The 15,900-nt window shown below is 61.7% G+C and overlaps 2 protein-coding genes across 16 annotated transcripts; one reads left to right on the forward strand and one right to left on the reverse strand.

Annotated features, from left to right (window-relative positions):
* The first annotated feature begins 1,010 nt into the window (after positions 1-1,010).
* Positions 1,011-11,992, forward strand: PKN3 (protein kinase N3). Of its 12 annotated transcripts, none has more exons than XM_043566106.1 (22): positions 1,011-1,398; positions 4,015-4,249; positions 4,456-4,601; positions 5,093-5,204; positions 5,277-5,404; positions 5,615-5,798; positions 6,484-6,630; positions 6,714-6,823; positions 6,930-7,073; positions 7,493-7,568; positions 7,656-7,824; positions 8,004-8,106; positions 8,214-8,281; positions 8,596-8,659; positions 8,810-8,901; positions 9,236-9,412; positions 10,155-10,217; positions 10,324-10,400; positions 10,838-10,980; positions 11,069-11,176; positions 11,333-11,413; positions 11,509-11,992. In XM_043566106.1, exons 1-22 carry the CDS (start codon positions 1,375-1,377, stop codon positions 11,719-11,721), a joined length of 2,664 nt encoding a protein of 887 aa, XP_043422041.1. In that variant the 5' UTR covers positions 1,011-1,374; the 3' UTR covers positions 11,722-11,992. The 12 variants fall into 12 exon arrangements, with proteins under 12 accessions (XP_043422041.1, XP_043422038.1, XP_043422042.1 ...); XM_043566103.1 differs by having other exon boundaries at positions 1,026-1,398; positions 7,983-8,106; XM_043566107.1 differs by having other exon boundaries at positions 1,120-1,398; positions 11,333-11,369.
* On the reverse strand, positions 11,930-15,284 carry ZDHHC12 (zinc finger DHHC-type palmitoyltransferase 12). 4 transcript variants are annotated; one of them, XM_043566111.1, is made up of 5 exons: positions 15,123-15,281; positions 13,516-13,652; positions 13,082-13,159; positions 12,754-12,920; positions 11,930-12,625 (listed from the first exon to the last, which is right to left on the reverse strand). In XM_043566111.1, the coding sequence occupies exons 1-5, from the start codon at positions 15,220-15,222 to the stop codon at positions 12,229-12,231; spliced, it is 879 nt and encodes a 292-aa protein (XP_043422046.1). In that variant the 5' UTR covers positions 15,223-15,281; the 3' UTR covers positions 11,930-12,228. The 4 variants fall into 4 exon arrangements, with proteins under 4 accessions (XP_043422046.1, XP_043422044.1, XP_043422045.1 ...); XM_043566109.1 differs by having other exon boundaries at positions 11,930-12,594; positions 13,516-13,725; positions 15,123-15,279; XM_043566110.1 differs by having other exon boundaries at positions 11,930-12,594; positions 15,123-15,277.
* Between the last annotated feature and the right edge of the window lie 616 nt (positions 15,285-15,900).

The following is a 15,900-nucleotide window of genomic DNA, read 5'->3' on the forward strand; positions in this document are numbered from 1 at the left end:
ATGATTCTCAAGATGGGAGATAGACACGCTCCTGAAAAGGGAAGCTTTGCCAGTTGTGTTTTCGTTCCCCGAAACCTGTGACCTGCAGTCAGAAGCTGACTTCTAAATTATGGTTAACATTCAGCTCGGCGCACCTTGATAATAACCCTCATTTAGAAGAGCCTACTGCGTGCCATTCTTGTCTAAGCCCTTGGCGACTCTGATGTGCCTATGTGTAAAAGTGGCTTGACTTGTCTCTGATTATGAAGTGTAGGCATGTGCCCCAACGAACCGAGTTGCCTTTGCTGATGTTGGTGTCATTTGGTTTCCCATTGCAGGATTGCCCGCAGCCTGCCATTGTCACTTTTTCCACTCCATCGTGAGGGAGGTGGTCAGAGCACAGTGGACCCGGCGTAGTTTCCCTCAGTGAAAGCACTAGAAGGCACCTATTCCAAGTCGGCAAATCACCCACCTTCAATCTTTGCCCCCTACTCACTTGCAGCCCCTGGGACCGGGCTCCTTTCAGTGAAGTCTTGGCACAGTGCTAGTTAGCACAGGATACTAGGATTCCTTACACAGGAGTGGCAAGCCGGTCCCAGGGCTGTTAGTGCCCACTGGTTGGCTTTCCTGAAGTCAGGGCTATTTCCTGGGGTTTCATTGTGTCTCCTGTTTGGATGGGTTCTGTAGGACAAGGGAAGAACGGTGGCTCTGGCTGAAACAGAAAACTCCACTCTGGCTGAGCAGCGGTGGCCTGAGAGATGTTTGGTTTATTCATCTGTCATTTGTAATTTGGCAACCTTTGGATGAGGCTTTACGTTCTTATAGTGACTCTAGATAAGGCCAAGCCTCCGTGGGGGCCACAGGCTGGGGACTAGCCCATTTCACACCAATGATCTAAGACGAGGAGAAAGTTAGTTAGGGGCGGGAACCCGGTGGTGGCGGGGCTCCGAGGAAGGGGGCTGACCCAGCCGGGAGCGGGCGGGCCGCCCTGGCGGCGTCCCGCGGCCGGCAGGCGGCGCTGTCGTCCCCCGGCCGGCCCTTAGGGCAGCTAGAGAGCCCCGGCCCGAGAAATGTCCCTCCTGCCTTTCTACCGCGGGACGGGGGTCGGCGGCCTCAGAAAAGGGGCGCGGGGCCCCAGAGCCCGCGGAACACCGCAGCCGGCGAGGCGCGGGGGCCTGCGGTTGAGTGGGGTCCCCGGCGCCGGCCCCTCGCGGCCGAGAGGCGGCGCTGCTCCCAGGTCCCGCGAGGGCCAGCGGACCTCGGGAGGGGGCGCCCGATCCCGCGGCTCCGGCTCCGCTTCCCGGGAAGTTTCAAGTTTGAAAGTCCCGGCGGAGGGGCCGGGGCTTCCGGAACCGCAGTGGTCGAGAGGAGGGGCGGAGCGGCCCGAGCGGAGCCATGGAGGAGGGGGCGCCGCGGCAGGTGAACGGCGCCCGGAGAGGCCGGGCTGCGGGCGCGGGCCAAGGGGGTCGGGGAGTCTCATTTACGCCGCGGGCGCCGCGAGCTCCGGTCGCGTCCCCTAGATCCGACCCTCACCCCCTCCCGGGTCCCTTCCCAGTCCCTGCCCCGGACTTCGCTAACCTCGCGGGGCAGACCTGAGCATGGGGGGGGGGGGGGGGACGACGCGGGGGGAGTCGTTCGTGCCCCCTGGAAACGTCCCCAAATTACCCCCAAGTGACTCAGAGCCTCTAGTCAGGCCAGCGCATGAGCACGTCTGAATCCGCAGTCAGGGCCACCGGCATGGCCCCTAAAGTTTCCCCCAATCCGTTCTTCCAGGCAGGACTGTTAAGACCGGTGGGAATCTGCCTAGAAAGCAAAGGGGACCGTGGGGGGCAGCTTGGGACAGGTCCTGGGGGGGGGGGGGGGGGAGGAACGTGCGTGCAGGGAGAAGAAGGCCCGGGAAGGGGCCAATCTCTGCGCACTTGTGGGGGTCCTTCCCAGATCACAAAGTCATGTGGGGATTGGGCACGTGGAGATGGGGGACCTAGCCCAGCACCTGGGCGGGAACCTCCGGGTACACAGAGGGTTCTAGTCCAAATGGCGAGGGGGGCGGGGTTCCTGCCAGCGCTGGAGATACGTGCTGGTGGACACAGCGGCCAAAGCTGTGTGCTTGTCTGTCATTGAGGAGGGAGGGGTTCAGGTCTACCCAGAGCAAATGGGGTGGGGTCATTGCATCTGTGTAGAAGATAGGGTCCCAGCTGTAGAGCAGAAGGGGGGAGGCGTGTGTGCACATGGCAGGATTCCAGCCCAGAGCAGACAGGACCAGGGGGTACACCCAAAGGCAAAATGTCCTCCACAAGACTCCTGGAGTGCCCCCACCCCAACGGCGGGAACAACCTTAGGCACTGCGTCTGCCCCCTCCCACCCCCTTCCTCCGGAGGTTCCCCCCCCCTCCTGTTCCAGCAGTGACTTGTACACATTTTCCGATTTCCTGTGAACCTCCGCCCAGCAACGGCAGCTGGGTGACTCAGGACCCCGGTGGCCGGGCCCCCCGCTCCATGGGATCTTTGTTTGCTCAGGCCTTTGGCTCTGGCCCTCTGGCCTAGGGCCCTCAGAGGATTTCCTGAGCCCCGCCCCTGCCCTCTGACAGCCAGGCCAGAGGGCCAGCAGAGACCTGGGGTGGGGGGGGCTCCCTGAGGCTGGGGTGGCACCCCTCACACTGGCCTCAGGAGATGGAGAGCCGAGAGGTAAGGTGGAGGTCCATGGGGGGTGGAGGGCATCGTGGGTTACCCTGGGCTGAGGTCAGCTTTGGCACTGGTTGGTTTGAAATGGCCTCTGAGAAGGAGATTTTCCTCTTCCTTGCTCCAACCTGGCAGTAGCTGAGCTGGGAGTGGCCCCCGGAGACCTCCTCAGCCTCTCTCTGTGCCTCCGCTTTGCTACCTGAGGGAACATCCCTGGCCCCGACTCAGGCCTCTGGCTGCCCTCTCTATGTGACCTTGGGTAATTCCCTAGCCTCTTCTCTGGCCCCAAATCTTAGCTGGGATCGCAACCTCAGAGCAGTCTGATTAAGCGCGGCTGGTGGGGAGAGGCTGGCATCTCCCTCTCGGTGTTGTGACCTTGGGCAGATTACTTAACCTGTGTCCCAGCTTCCTCATCTGGGGCTGGTAACATGGGGATAGTAACCGCATCTTCCTCGTGGGATTGTTATGAGGATTGACGGATTCATGTACGCAAGGCTCTGAGAACAGACCCTGGCACCCAGTAGCACCCTGTGCCTTCGCCTCTTGAACAACACAGGGGGGGTCGGGGGTGCCGACCGCCCAGGCAGTTGAAAATTTGCATGTAACTTTTGACTCCCCCCAAACCTAACTAATAATAGCCTTACGGATACCGTCAGCAGTTGACTAACGCATATTTTGTACGTTATGTGTATCATTATATGGTATTCTTACGATAAAGTAAGCTAGAGGAAAGGAAACGTTACTAAGAAAATCGTAAGGAAGAGACGATACGTGCATTTATAGTCCTGTAAACAAAGTTGGTTTTACAGTTGAAAACAATTTGCTTATAGGATCACCTGGTCAGTTAAGTGTCCGAGTCTTGATCTTGGCCCAGGTCATGATCTCACGGTTCCGTGAGTTCAAGCCCTGCCCCGGGCTTTCCGTGCTGGGCTTTTCGTGCCGACAGCAAGAAGCCTGCTTGGGATTCTCTCTCTCGCCCCACCCCACCCCCTTCTCTCTCTGCCCCTCCCCCTCTCATGCTCTATTCTCTCTCAAAATAAATAAACTTAAAAACAAAAAAAAGGACAGGAAGTGATTTGCTTATAAGTGGACCCTTGCAGTTCAAACCCGTGTTGTTCAAGAGTCCACTGCAAACATTGAACAATTTTCCTCTCTCCCTTCTCCCTAATGGGAGGGGACAGGAGCGGGGACAGGCTGGGTAGCCCTAGGGTTTCCATCTGGCCCAGGAGTACTAGCTGTAAGGTCAGAGGTGCCCCGGGGGGGCCACCCTGGGCGCCGAGCACACCTTCCTCTCTGTCTGTGGAGACCCGAGGTCGCTGGCGGGGACTGTGGGCATTACTCCTCTGCCGTTCCACAGTCTGGGGCCGACCAGCAGCCCCCAGAGGATGAGAAAGAGGTGATCCGCCGGGCCATCCAGAAGGAGCTGAAGATCAAGGAGGGTGTAGAGAACCTGCGGAGGGTGGCCACGGACCGCCGCCACTTGGGCCACGTACAGCAGCTGCTGCGGGCCTCCAACCGCCGCCTGGAGCAGCTGCACGGGGAGCTGAGGGCACTGCACGCGCGCATCCTGCTGCCCGGGCCCGGCCTGGCCGGTGAGTGACGAGTCTGAGCAGACCCTGGGGGACAGGACGCGCCGGGCTGACCCAGCTTCTCCACCTTGGCCCTGACCGCTCTCAGAGCCTCCTCAGGTGTCCCCTGCGACAAGAAGGGAGCTGGGGGTCGGGGGAGAGAGCAAGGTCATAGGGTAGGGGTCTCTCGGCTCTGGGTAAGGGGTTCGTGTGTCCCACGCTGTGCACAGAACCCGCCACCACGGGACCCCAGCCACCTGCAGAGCAGCCAAGGGCTCGGCACCTGGAGGCTCTACAGAGGCAGCTGCAGGTAGAGTTGAAGGTGAAGCAGGGGGCGGAGAACATGACGCACACATACGCCAGTGGCACGCCCAAGGTGAGGCTCCTGGGGTCTGATGGGGAGAGACTGGGCTCTCAGCCCCTCTCAGCTCCCAGCCCCCATCCTGATGGAGAATGCAACCAAGCCAGTGACCCCATAAGGCAGAGACGGTCTTAACCCTTAGTCTGACGGGGGAGGCACAGCCCCAAATCCCAGCTTGGTGGGGCAGGCACGGCTCGAACCCCTAATCTAACAGACAAGGCACAACTGGGTCCAATGGGAAGTCCTAGCCCAGTCTAGTAGGGAAGGCCCACCCCCAGTCCCAGCTCCCAGGACGATGTGGGGAGCTCGGCTCTGACATGGTGTGGGAAGCCTGACCCCAGCCCTTGTCTCGTGTGAAGGGGGAGGCCCTGCCCTAGATCTAGGCTAACAAGGGGCCCTTGGCTTTAGCATCTGGCCTACCAAGGGAGGCTTGGCTTCAACCTTGGTCTGACCAGGGAGGCTCTGGGCTAGCCCCGGTCCAATGGGCATGTGGCGCGACCCCACAGGAGAGGAAGCTCCTGGCAGCTGCCCAGCAGATGCTGCGGGACAGCCAGCTGAAGGTGGCCCTGCTGCGAATGAAGATTAGCAGCCTGGAAGCCAGTGGGTCCCCTGAACCAGGTGAGGCTTTGAGAAGCGGGGCCGGGCAGGGCCGGGCAGGGCGGGGCCTGGGGGCTGACCGCCTCCTCCCAGGTCCCGAGCTGCTGGCAGAGGAGCTAAGGCATCGACTACGCATTGAGGCCGCTGTGGCCGAGGGCGCCAAGAACGTGGTGAAGCTGCTGGGTACCCGGCGGACACAAGACCGGAAGGCGCTGGCTGAGGTCAGGCCGTGGTCCCCTCCCATCGCTGCCCCTCTCTGAGTGTCTGTCTCCACACCACGGTCCACCAGGGCGGGAGGCACCCGCGGACGGCCTGTGAGGGGTGGCGGTGAAGAAACAGGAGGCACATTCTGTCTAGACCTCATTGCGGGGAGGGCGTGTGGGTCGCCAGCGGTCACGGGCCTGTCCTCCCCTGCCTGATCTCCTCTGTAGGCTCAGGCCCAGCTCCAGGAGTCCTCCCAGAAACTGGATCTCCTGCGGCTGGCCTTGGAGCAGCTGCTGGAGGGATTGCCTCCTGCCCACCCTCTGCGTGGCAGAGTGGCCCGGGAGCTGCGGACTGCCGTGTCTGGGAAACCCCAGCCTTCAGGGGTGCTCATGAAGCCCACCGCCGTGACAGGTAGCCGGGAGTCAGTCCCTCCCACTTCAGGGCTCTCTGCCCTTCTTCCAAAGAGCACCCTGAACCACAGATGGGAGGACTTCGGAGAAGAGTTTCGATCCCGGTCCCACCACCCCCTAGCTACGTGAGCTTGGGCAGCTGACTTCCCCTCCCTGGACCCTTAGTGTATCCCTCTGTAACATGGGGGTGATAACGGCACCTCCTTCATGGGGTTGCTGTGAAAATTCAGTGAATTGTTGCACGTGAGGCGCTAGGCGCGAGGCCGGCCTAGTGGGCACACCATTGGCGAAGCCATTATTCAAGGGACTAGCCGTGACAGTGTGTCAAGGGCCAGGGTTAGGGGCGCTCACAGCCCCGGTCCTGGGCAGTTTGGACTCCTAGAACGTTCTTTCGTATCCCTGAGCTGGATCTGTCTCCCGGTAGTGGTGGCTGAATTGTAATCAACAAACAATCTAAGCATGTTGACTTTGGAAACCCTGAACTTCCCACCTGGGACACAGTACAGTGGCTTCTAGAGAGGCCAACACCTTCCCGCTCAGCTGGTTCAGGCTCCTGGCGAAACACCCCAGCCTAATGCGGGCAAGGTCTGGGTTCAGCCATCTTCGGGAGAAGGTAGCTTTCTTGGCGCCCCAGGGGACCCGGATGTAGCAGGGGTTTGACAGTGTGTCCCCCACGCTCCCCGCAGGGACGCTGGAGGTCCGTCTCCTGGGCTGTGAGCAGCTGCTGACAGCCGTGCCCGGACGCTCCCCGGCGGCTGTGCTGGCCGGGAGCCCCTCGCAGGGCTGGCTTCGGGCCCGGGCCAAGCAGCAGCGTGGCGGAGGAGAGCTGGCCAGTGAGTAGCGAGCCGCGGGGCGCTGGGGGCAGCGATGCACCTCTACTCCTCGCCTGCCCTGAGCTCCCTCTCTGGCCCTGCAGGTGAGGTGCTGGCTGTGCTGAAGGTGGACAATCGTGTCGTGGGCCAGACCGGCTGGGGGCCAGTGACCAAGCAGTCCTGGGACCAGACCTTTATTGTCCCCCTGGAGCGGGTGAGGCTGGCCCTGGTGCGGGCAGGGGTGACCTTAGGCCACGGAGAGGAAGGCTGGCCGAGTAGGGACGTGTGCCCCACTCCTCAACCTGGCCTCCCCGACGCAGGCCCGGGAGCTGGAGATTGGGGTGCACTGGCGGGACTGGAGGCAGCTGTGTGGCGTGGCCTTCCTGCGGCTGGAGGACTTCCTGGACAACGCTTGTCACCAGCTCTCCCTGAGTCTGGTGCCCCAGGGGCTGCTCTTTGCCCAGGTGCTCCCTACCCTGTCCCCTGACGACACGGGCCCTGGTTCCATCTGAGCTAGAAGGGCCTTCGAGACTATTTGATTCATCCACACATACGAGTAGAAATTGAGGCCTGGAGGGAGGAGGTCTCCAAGAATTAAGGATTCCCAGCCCCTCTCCGAGGAGCGCGTGGGAGTCTAGAGGCTGCATCCTGGTCCTGACTTGCCTAGCCTCATGCATGGCCCTGGACAAGTGTCTCTCTTCTCTGGGCCTCAGTTTCCCCACTGGTACCAATGTGGACATTGAATCCATCCCTCTGGGCCCCTCTGGCTCTTGCATCATTGACGCTGAGGGCTTAGGCTGGGATCTTGGAGGCCGGGGAGGTACCCTGGTGACAGATGGGGTAGGAGGGGACTGGTCTCCAGCCCTGCCCTCTGCCCACGCAGGTGACCTTCTGTGACCCTGTCATTGAGAGGAGGCCCCGGCTGCAGAGGCAGAAACGCATTTTCTCTAAACGCAGAGGTGTGGACGGGAGAGGGCTGTGCAATTAGGGGGTAGGGCAGGGGCCCTCGGGGGGCCGTGGGACTGAGCCCCCGCCTTTTGTCCCAGGTCAGGACTTTTTGAGGGCTTCCCAGATGAATCTCAACATGGCAGCCTGGGGGCGCTTGGTCATGAACTTGCTGCCCCCCTGCAGCTCCCCAAGCACGATCAGCCCCCCCAGAGCGTGCCCCCAGACCCCAGCCACGCCCCGGGGAGCTGCCAACCCTGCCTCGCCCAGGTGAGGAGCCCCCTCGCCGTGGCTGCCTGCTTCTCTGCCACGTCTGCCTCTCTTCAGGTGCAGCTGGTGTCTTTCTGTTCCCTCTGACCCTCTGTCTGTCTCTTGGCATTGCTGTGTGTCCGTCCCCACAGCTCTTCCGTCTGCCTGTGCCCTGCCAGGTGTCTGCTTTCTCCACATAGTGATTTCCCACCCAAGAAGAGCCCCTTGGAAGAAGAGGTGAGGCCCCCGCCCAAGCCCCCACGTCTCTACCTGCCCCGGGAGCCAACCCCCGAGGAGATACCGGTGAGAGGATGCTGGCAGTCCTGGGGGCTGCTGGGGTGGGGATGGCAGGGCTGGAGGGAAACGGGGAAGGAAGCCCTGCTCTGCTCTGAGCCCCTCTACCCTCATAGCGCACCAAACGGCCCCACATGGAGCCCAGGACTCGACTCGGGCCACCGCTTCCAGCCTCAGCCACCAGGTACCCCCGTCAGGCTCACTTATGGGCTTGCGACATTTGTCTGCTCACTTGGGTGTTCGTGTGTCCATTCACACATCACCCGATGCTCCTTGCTCTCTGTTCTTACTCACTAAACCCGTGTTATTGAGCTCTAGCTGCATTCTGGAACTCTAGGAAGCCACTGTCCCTGAATCCCCCCACCCCCACCCCAGCCCCTAGGCTTTCCAGTCTTATTGGTGGGGACAGCCCAGGACCGGCCCTGGAGGGTTAGGAGCACCTCTTCATGGAGGCCCAGCTCTTATCCCAGGGGGAATCCTGTGCCCTCTCTCTTGCAGGAAACCCCCCCGCCTTCAGGACTTCCGTTGCTTGGCCGTGCTGGGCCGGGGACACTTCGGGAAGGTAGTGGGCTGACGAGGGTGCTATGGAAGGGGGTGAGCAGGCCCCAGCACCTTGGCTGGGGGGATGCTGTGATCCATGGGGCAGTGGGCGGGGGCAGCAAAGGCTCCCCTGTGCTGTCCACCTGGAGCCCAAGCTGTCTCTGGTTCCCAGGTCCTCCTGGTCCAGTTCAAGGGGACGGGGAAATACTACGCCATCAAAGCGCTGAAGAAGCAGGAGGTGCTGAGCCGGGACGAGATGGAGAGGTGTGTAGTCGGGACAGCGGGCACCTAGCCCTGCAGGGGACCCCGGATGGCTGGCCTGGGCTAGTGGCACCAGAAGGCAGCTGAGTGCTCCAGGGGCTTTGAAGAGGTGACCCGCTGGGGCCAGTCCTGAGCTCTCTTTTTAGCACCTGCGGTTGTTAACTGTATGCTCTTGGGCAGGTCCGCTCTTCTCTCTGCCCGATACGTAGAAACCATCATTCTACCTGCCTGGCATTTTCACTGAAGACCCAGAGAAGCCAAGGGTGTTGTGTGGGTGGCAGGACGCAGCCAGCAGTGGTTTCTCTTCCCTCTAACACCCACCCCCGGCCCTCCGCAGCCTGTACTGCGAGAAACGCATCCTGGAGGCTGTGGGCCGCACAGGGCACCCCTTCCTGCTGTCCCTCCTCGCCTGCTTCCAGACCTCCAGCCACGCCTGCTTCGTGACAGAGTTTGCGCCCGGTGGTGACCTCATGATGCAGATCCACGAGGACGTCTTCCCTGAGCCCCAGGCCCGGTGGGTTCCCATCCCTCTTGTCTGCCTCTTCCCTTGAGCCTTCCCTGGTTCCCTATGCCCTCTCCCTTCATCCTGCTTCCCCCAGGATACCCATCAGCAGAAGAGTGTGGAGTCAGAGAGGCCTTGGCTCAGATCCTTGGTTATCAACTGTCTTATCAGCTCCCATAGCATTGTGACCTTGGGCCTCAGTTTATGTAGCTGTGAATGGGGCTAATAATAACTCTTCCATAGGCTTGTGGAGTGGATGGACATAATGTGTATTAAACTGTTGGGCACAGCAACCAGTGAAGAGTAAGTGACTGGCAGCTGGAGTTCCTTCTTGCCCGCCAGAACGCAGGCTCTGGAGTCTTAAGTCTGCCACGAGCTGTGTGACCCCCAGGTGCATCACTTACCTGGAGTCTCAGATCCTCATTTGAAAAAGAGACATGATGACTATTGACAGCAGGTGGCTGGGAGGATGTAGGAGGGTAAGGCGTCAGAACACGTGGCATCATTCCTGGCACCATCGAAGAGCCCAGGAAGGGTAGGCTGTCAGTGGGCAACAACCTTGGGGCCACTGTCCAGAGAAACACCCATTCTCCCTACCCGCTACCCCTGGCATCAGGCTCTAGTCCGAGCTGACTAGAGTTGGGACATCCAGGGATGCCCAGGCCGTGGCCATCCTGGTGCCTCCCTGCCCTGTTCCCCCGCCCCCCCCTCCCCCCCCCTCCTGGCCCTGAACTACCCCCTACACCACCCATAGGTTCTACCTGGCCTGTGTGGTCCTCGGGTTACAGTTCTTACACGAGAAGAAAATCATTTACAGGTAACTTGCCCCGGGGGTGCTGGGGGTGGGGGTAGGTGAAGGAGCAGAGGCTGCCCTCCTCCTGTGATACTCCCGGGCCCCTTTGATCTGTTCCCCTCACCCTCAGGGACCTTAAGTTGGACAACCTTCTGCTGGACGCCCAGGGTTTCCTGAAGATCGCGGACTTCGGGCTGTGTAAGGAAGGTGGGTGCCTCCTGTCCAGGATCCCATGTCCTCCAGCCTTGCTCGCCCAGCTCAGGCCAGCAGGGTAGTGGGCAAGTGGCTTTCGCCTCTCACCCCAGCCTGCATTCCAGGGACCGGCTGGACACACTGGTTCTTCCTTCCCAGCCCTAGAGACTCTTAAAGAGCCCCAGCGCACCCTTACCCAGGGGAGAGCGTGTACTCAGGATGGGAGAGGGCATCGGGTTCTCCCTTCTTTGTGAGCTTGGCAAAGGCTCTGCTTCCTCCCGTGAGATGGCATAAAAAAAAAAAAAAAACTGTCCTCACCTCCAAGAGTTCGGGGCAGGGCTTGGCTTGACCTTCGGTGCCTGAGGTCGTAAGAGTAGGCTGTTGATTCTTACAACTGAAGTTATATGGATGAGACATGTCGGGCTGGCATCAGTGTGGATGCTGGTTTGCAGGGATCGGCTTTGGGGACCGGACAAGCACCTTCTGCGGCACCCCGGAGTTCCTCGCCCCGGAAGTGCTGACCCAGGAGGCCTACACACGGGCTGTGGACTGGTGGGGGTTGGGTGTGCTGCTCTATGAGATGCTGGTGGGCGAGGTGAGCACCGGACCCCGGCTGCCGGGGCCTCTAGGTTGGGGCAGGGTGGAGGTGGCTCATGCAGCCTGCTGAGCCCCCTTCCCCATAGTGTCCATTCCCCGGGGACACTGAGGAGGAGGTATTTGACTGCATCGTCAATGCGGACGCCCCGTATCCCCGCTTTCTGTCGGTGCAAGGGCTTGAACTCATTCAGAAGGTAATCACTGCAGGACTGGGCTGGGCTGGGCTGAACGGCTGCCCCGTCACCACCCACTCTCTCGGGGCCTCTGTGGTCCAGCTCACTTGGGATGCCTGGGCAGGCGGGCAGTGCCTGGGTGTGATGCCCTCCGTGAACCCCAGTCCTCTTGCCCAGCTCCTCCAGAAGTGCCCGGAGCAGCGCCTCGGGGCGGGTGAGCGGGATGCTGAGGAGATCAAGACCCAGCCTTTCTTCAGGGTGAGTGTTCCCGGGTGCCTGGCACAGTGGGAGTTGTCGCCTGGCCACGCGGGCTGCTGTTCCGTTGTCTCAGGCAGCTCTGCCCTCATCCCCAGACCACCGACTGGCAGGCCCTGCTCGCCCGCACCGTCCAGCCCCCCTTCCTGCCCACCCTCCGTGGCCCTACGGACCTGCGTTACTTCGAGGGCGAGTTTACGGGGCTGCCGCCGGCCCTGACCCCGCCTGACCCCCGTAGCCCCCTGACGGCCCGCCAGCAGGCTGCCTTCCGGGACTTCGACTTTGTGTCAGAGGGATTCCTGGGGCCCTGACGGCCTCTCTGGTGTGTCTGCCCCGTCTGCCCAGCCGTCTGCCCCGGAGGCCCAGGCCTTGCCAGGTATCGGTGGGCACTGGGCCTCGAAGTGGCAGCTGCAGAGCTGCTGTGGGAGGCTTCGCTCAGTCACTGGGCAGGGTCCCCTCCCCTCCCGCCCCCGCCTCCTGGGAGGCCTGGACCAGAAAGGGCGGCACAGCAAGGAGGAGTTTGGTTTGGTTTTTTAATATTTGATTTGCTTTATGGATGATTAAACTTATAAAACTGTGCAATGGAGGCATCCTGGCTTTGGGGGGCGGGGTGGGGGGTCTCAGAAGCCCAGGCTGCTTGTGCCCGAGCGCCCCACGGGTCCTCTGCCTCCTCTCCTTCCTTCAGAGGGCAGGACTGCCTATTGTGGCAGGAGCTCTGTCATTTCAGCTCTGCTCTGAGGCCTGGGAGGAGCGGGGGGGAGTGAAGAACCCCAGGCCCTCTGAACGCCGACCCCAGCTGGGGGCAGCCCCTCTGGTTTTCAGGCACAAGATGGTGGCCTTGCCTCCAGCAACCCTACACCGCCTGGCTGCTGCCCTCCTCCCCCTCCTCCTCCCCCTCGGCCCACAGGGTCTCCCAGGACCCTGAGGGCCATCCGCAGAAGAAGTGGGCCAGGTTGCGGGTCAGGCCGCGGTCGAAGGGGTTGCCGGGGCGCTGGCGGAGGTAGGCGATGCGGTGCGAGGAGATGAACTCCCAGGTGGTGGTGTTGCTGGCCACCAGGTAGAGGTGCGAGGCGAGGAGCAGGCCCGCCACCAAAGAGAAGAGGGAGAGCAGCAGGAAGGTGGCCAACAGCAGCCCCCTGGACCGCAGCCAGAGCCCCCAGGGCTGGAAGAAATGGAGGCCGGACCTGCAGGGCAGGAACAGAGATGGAGACCAAGGCCGGGGGTGCCCCGGGGAGCCCCTCCGGGCAGGCCGTTTGGGGGAAGGCCCGAGGCCCCTGAAGGGGCACCTTGTAGGGGCATGCTGCCCGCCCTCCCCCCATGCCCAGGCCGGCCGTGGAACCCACCATGCCAGGTACAGGCCCCACAGAAGCACCACCAGCTGCAGCGCCAGGTAGGCCACGAAGAGCGGGTGGTTGCGCTCCCCCACGCAGTTCTCCATCCAGGGGCAGTGGTGGTCGTAGCGGCGGACGCAGCGACGGCACTCCCGGCAGTGGCGGGCCCGCAGGGGCTGCTGTGGGCACAAAGGGAGGCGGGCTCAGTGCCAGCTCCCCTCTGGGCCCACGACTGAGGGGAGTGATGAGGCCACAGAGGGGGTGGGGGGGAGAGAGGCAGGAGGTCAAGGAGTCTCAACCTCGCCCCTGCGCCCTCCCGTAGAGGTCCCTGGTCACCCACCAGCACCAGGCAGTATCTGCAGCGCCGAAGGGGGATGGCTTGAGGAACCATGGCTGTCTGCTCCTCCTTGACCTCCTCCTGCAAATGGGGGACAGGGTATTAGGTTGGGAGGGAGAGGGCACTGGTGGGCGTTTCCCTGGGGGGCTAGCTTAGCCCTGGGTATGCACGCGGGGCCCATCCCCAGTGTAATGGAGGCGGTAGGGTGGGACAGAGTGCCCTGGCCCGAGTGAGGCTGTGACCTCTGTCACAGTTGTTTCGCTGGGCCTTGGCGGTTTCCTCATTGGAGGATGGGGGTTGCAGGGCTGCTAAGAGGATTCATGGAGGTGCCCCAGGAAAGCCCTCTGCATAGATCCTGGCACGAGACTGTTACAGGGGCCTTGGGCATCCTATTGGTGGGAGGAAGGGTTCAGGCTCCCAGGGGCCCCCCTGGTTACCTGCGGCTGGGGCTGGACATTCACATAGCCCGGGTCCATGAGCGACACGGCCAGGTAGAGCAGCAGGGAACCCAGCACGAGGAGCAGGAAGGTAAGGGGCAGGAGTAGCTCCCCCTGCTCTTCCCACTGCCGCAGTGCTGGAGAGGCCGGAGAAGGAGAGTGAGGCCGGGGCCGGAGCCGAACAGGAGGCCATGTGTAGTAGGGGTGTATCTGGAGGTGGGGAGTATGTCCCTGGCTGAGCAAAGGCCTGGAGATGGGGTGTAATGAGTGGTCAAGTGTGGCCACTGCATAGAGTACAGGAGGGAGAAGTTTGGGCCCAGCACTCCCTCCCCCCCCACACCCCCACCAAAAAAAAAAAAGTTCATTTGCATTCTATCTGTAGGACAGTAGGGAACCATGGAAGGTTATAGGGTCAGATCTGTTTCTGAAAACCCTCCTGCTGCTGGAGGAAAGATGGATAGGGGAGCAGGGGGAGGCCTGGGGGCAGAGCCTATCCAGGAGGGAGAGGAGGGTAGCCAGACAAGGGCACTGGCAGGAGGAGTGGAGACAAAGGGCTGGATAGATAAGGGGTAAGGGAGTGAAGGGGCCAGACTTGACTGGATGTAGGGGAGAGGGAAGAGGGATCCCTGACTTTGGCTCCATGATAGGGAGAGACCAGCTAGGTTTGATATGCCCATGAGATAGAGACAGAGGAGGGCAGGGCCAGGAAGGGTCCAACTCATGGAAGTAAATGAAGATTTCAGGGGTGGGAGGCAGGGGGAGGTGAAGAGGGAGGGGCATTTAGATAACAGTGTGGACAGCTCTGGTGTCCCTTGGTTGTGAAAAGGAGCAGAGAAGGAAAGCAGGGTTGCAGGGCGGGGTGGGGCGGGTCCTTTCTGATGAGGAGGCTGAGCAGGTGTTTAGGCTGAAGGGTGAAAGCGGTAGGGGAGACTTAAGAAGGTCTTGGGAGGAAAGTGACAACACCCACAGCCCAGGAGTTGAGGCTGGAGCAAGGAGGGAGGAGCGGGGCTTCCCAGAGTGGCAGTGAGGGTGAGAGGTTGGGCCGGAGGCAGCCTGCCAGGTAAGGAGGGGAAGGATGTTAGTGGGGGTGGGTCAGTGAGGTGGACGAGGACTACAGGGCAAGAAGTGAGGGTGGGGAAATGCGGGACAGGCCGCCCCCCTCTGTGTTCTCTTGTCCTGGAAGGTGGGGAGCCTGGACTTGGGCAGCTAGTGGCCATGGGGATGGGCAGGATGCCAGTTCTTGATCTACTTGATCCTCGGAATCTTACGGAGGGACGTTATCCTGGGAAGGACCGGGTGGGTCTCGGGATCAGGGGAGATGGGGGCTCAAGTCCGTCGCGGGATCTGGTGGGCACCGGTTGGGTCCTGGGATAGACAGGGCATCTGGCAGGGATCAGGAAGATGCTGGGATTAATTAGGGATCAACTGGGTATTAGGCAGAAAGCAGGTGGCTCTTGGAATGACAGATGGAGAAGAGGCTCAGGAGCTGGCGGAAGTCGGGTGAATCCCAGGATTTCTGGGGCTTCAGCAAGGAACCCAGTGAGACCCAAACGTCTGGGGAATCACGCGGGATAGGGTGGGTCGGGGTCGCGCGGGGTCCGGCTCACCGGTATCGTGCAGGAAGAGCACCAGCGTGATTCCCCAGGTCAGCACAGTATGCCCGCTCCGCACCAGGACCCCAGGGCTGAGGAGCGCCCAGGGAGCCATCTCCTCCGCCCGGGGCCCCACCCGGAAGAAGCGCCGGGAGGGGCGGGCCCTTTGAGGGAGAGAGGCCGCGGCTACTCGCGGATTGGTGAGTCCTGGAGGTGGGCGGGGCCTGGTTGGGTCGGGGAGGCTGCCTATTGGATAGCAGCTGCGGCCGAGGAGGCCCTCGAGCCAACAGGTGCCTGAAGAGGTTGAGGGCGGGGCCGGCGCGCGCGCAGCTGGTAACTCCCCCAACCCCAGCCCCCACCAGCCAGGTAACTTTCGAAAGCGGAGGAGCAGGCGCGAGCCCTGACCCCGCCCCCTCGGGCTCTCACCCCGCCCGCCCCTAACCCGTGGCCTCGCGCATGCGTGCAGCCCCCGGGGTGGCTCTGCTCAAGGTGTTCGGTGCGACTCCAGGTTGCAGGATTGTGCCGGTTTCGAAAACATGACTGAGTTCTCTAGAGGGGCAGGACTAGCCCTAGGTTGCTCTGGTGACACCCTTACCTCCTTGCTATTCATTTTTAGATATTGCAAATGGGGGCGCCTGCTGGCTCAGTGGGTTAAGCCTCTGACTTCCACTCAGGTCATGGTATCACGTTGTGGGTTCCAGCCCCACGTGGGGCTGTGTGCTGACAGCTCAGAGCCTGGAGCCTGCTTTGGCTTCTCTCTCTCTCTCTCTCTCTCTCTCTCTGCCCCTGCCCT

The sequence above is a fragment of the Prionailurus bengalensis genome, chromosome D4 (genome assembly GCF_016509475.1).
Source record: "Prionailurus bengalensis isolate Pbe53 chromosome D4, Fcat_Pben_1.1_paternal_pri, whole genome shotgun sequence".
NCBI lineage: Eukaryota > Metazoa > Chordata > Mammalia > Carnivora > Felidae > Prionailurus > Prionailurus bengalensis.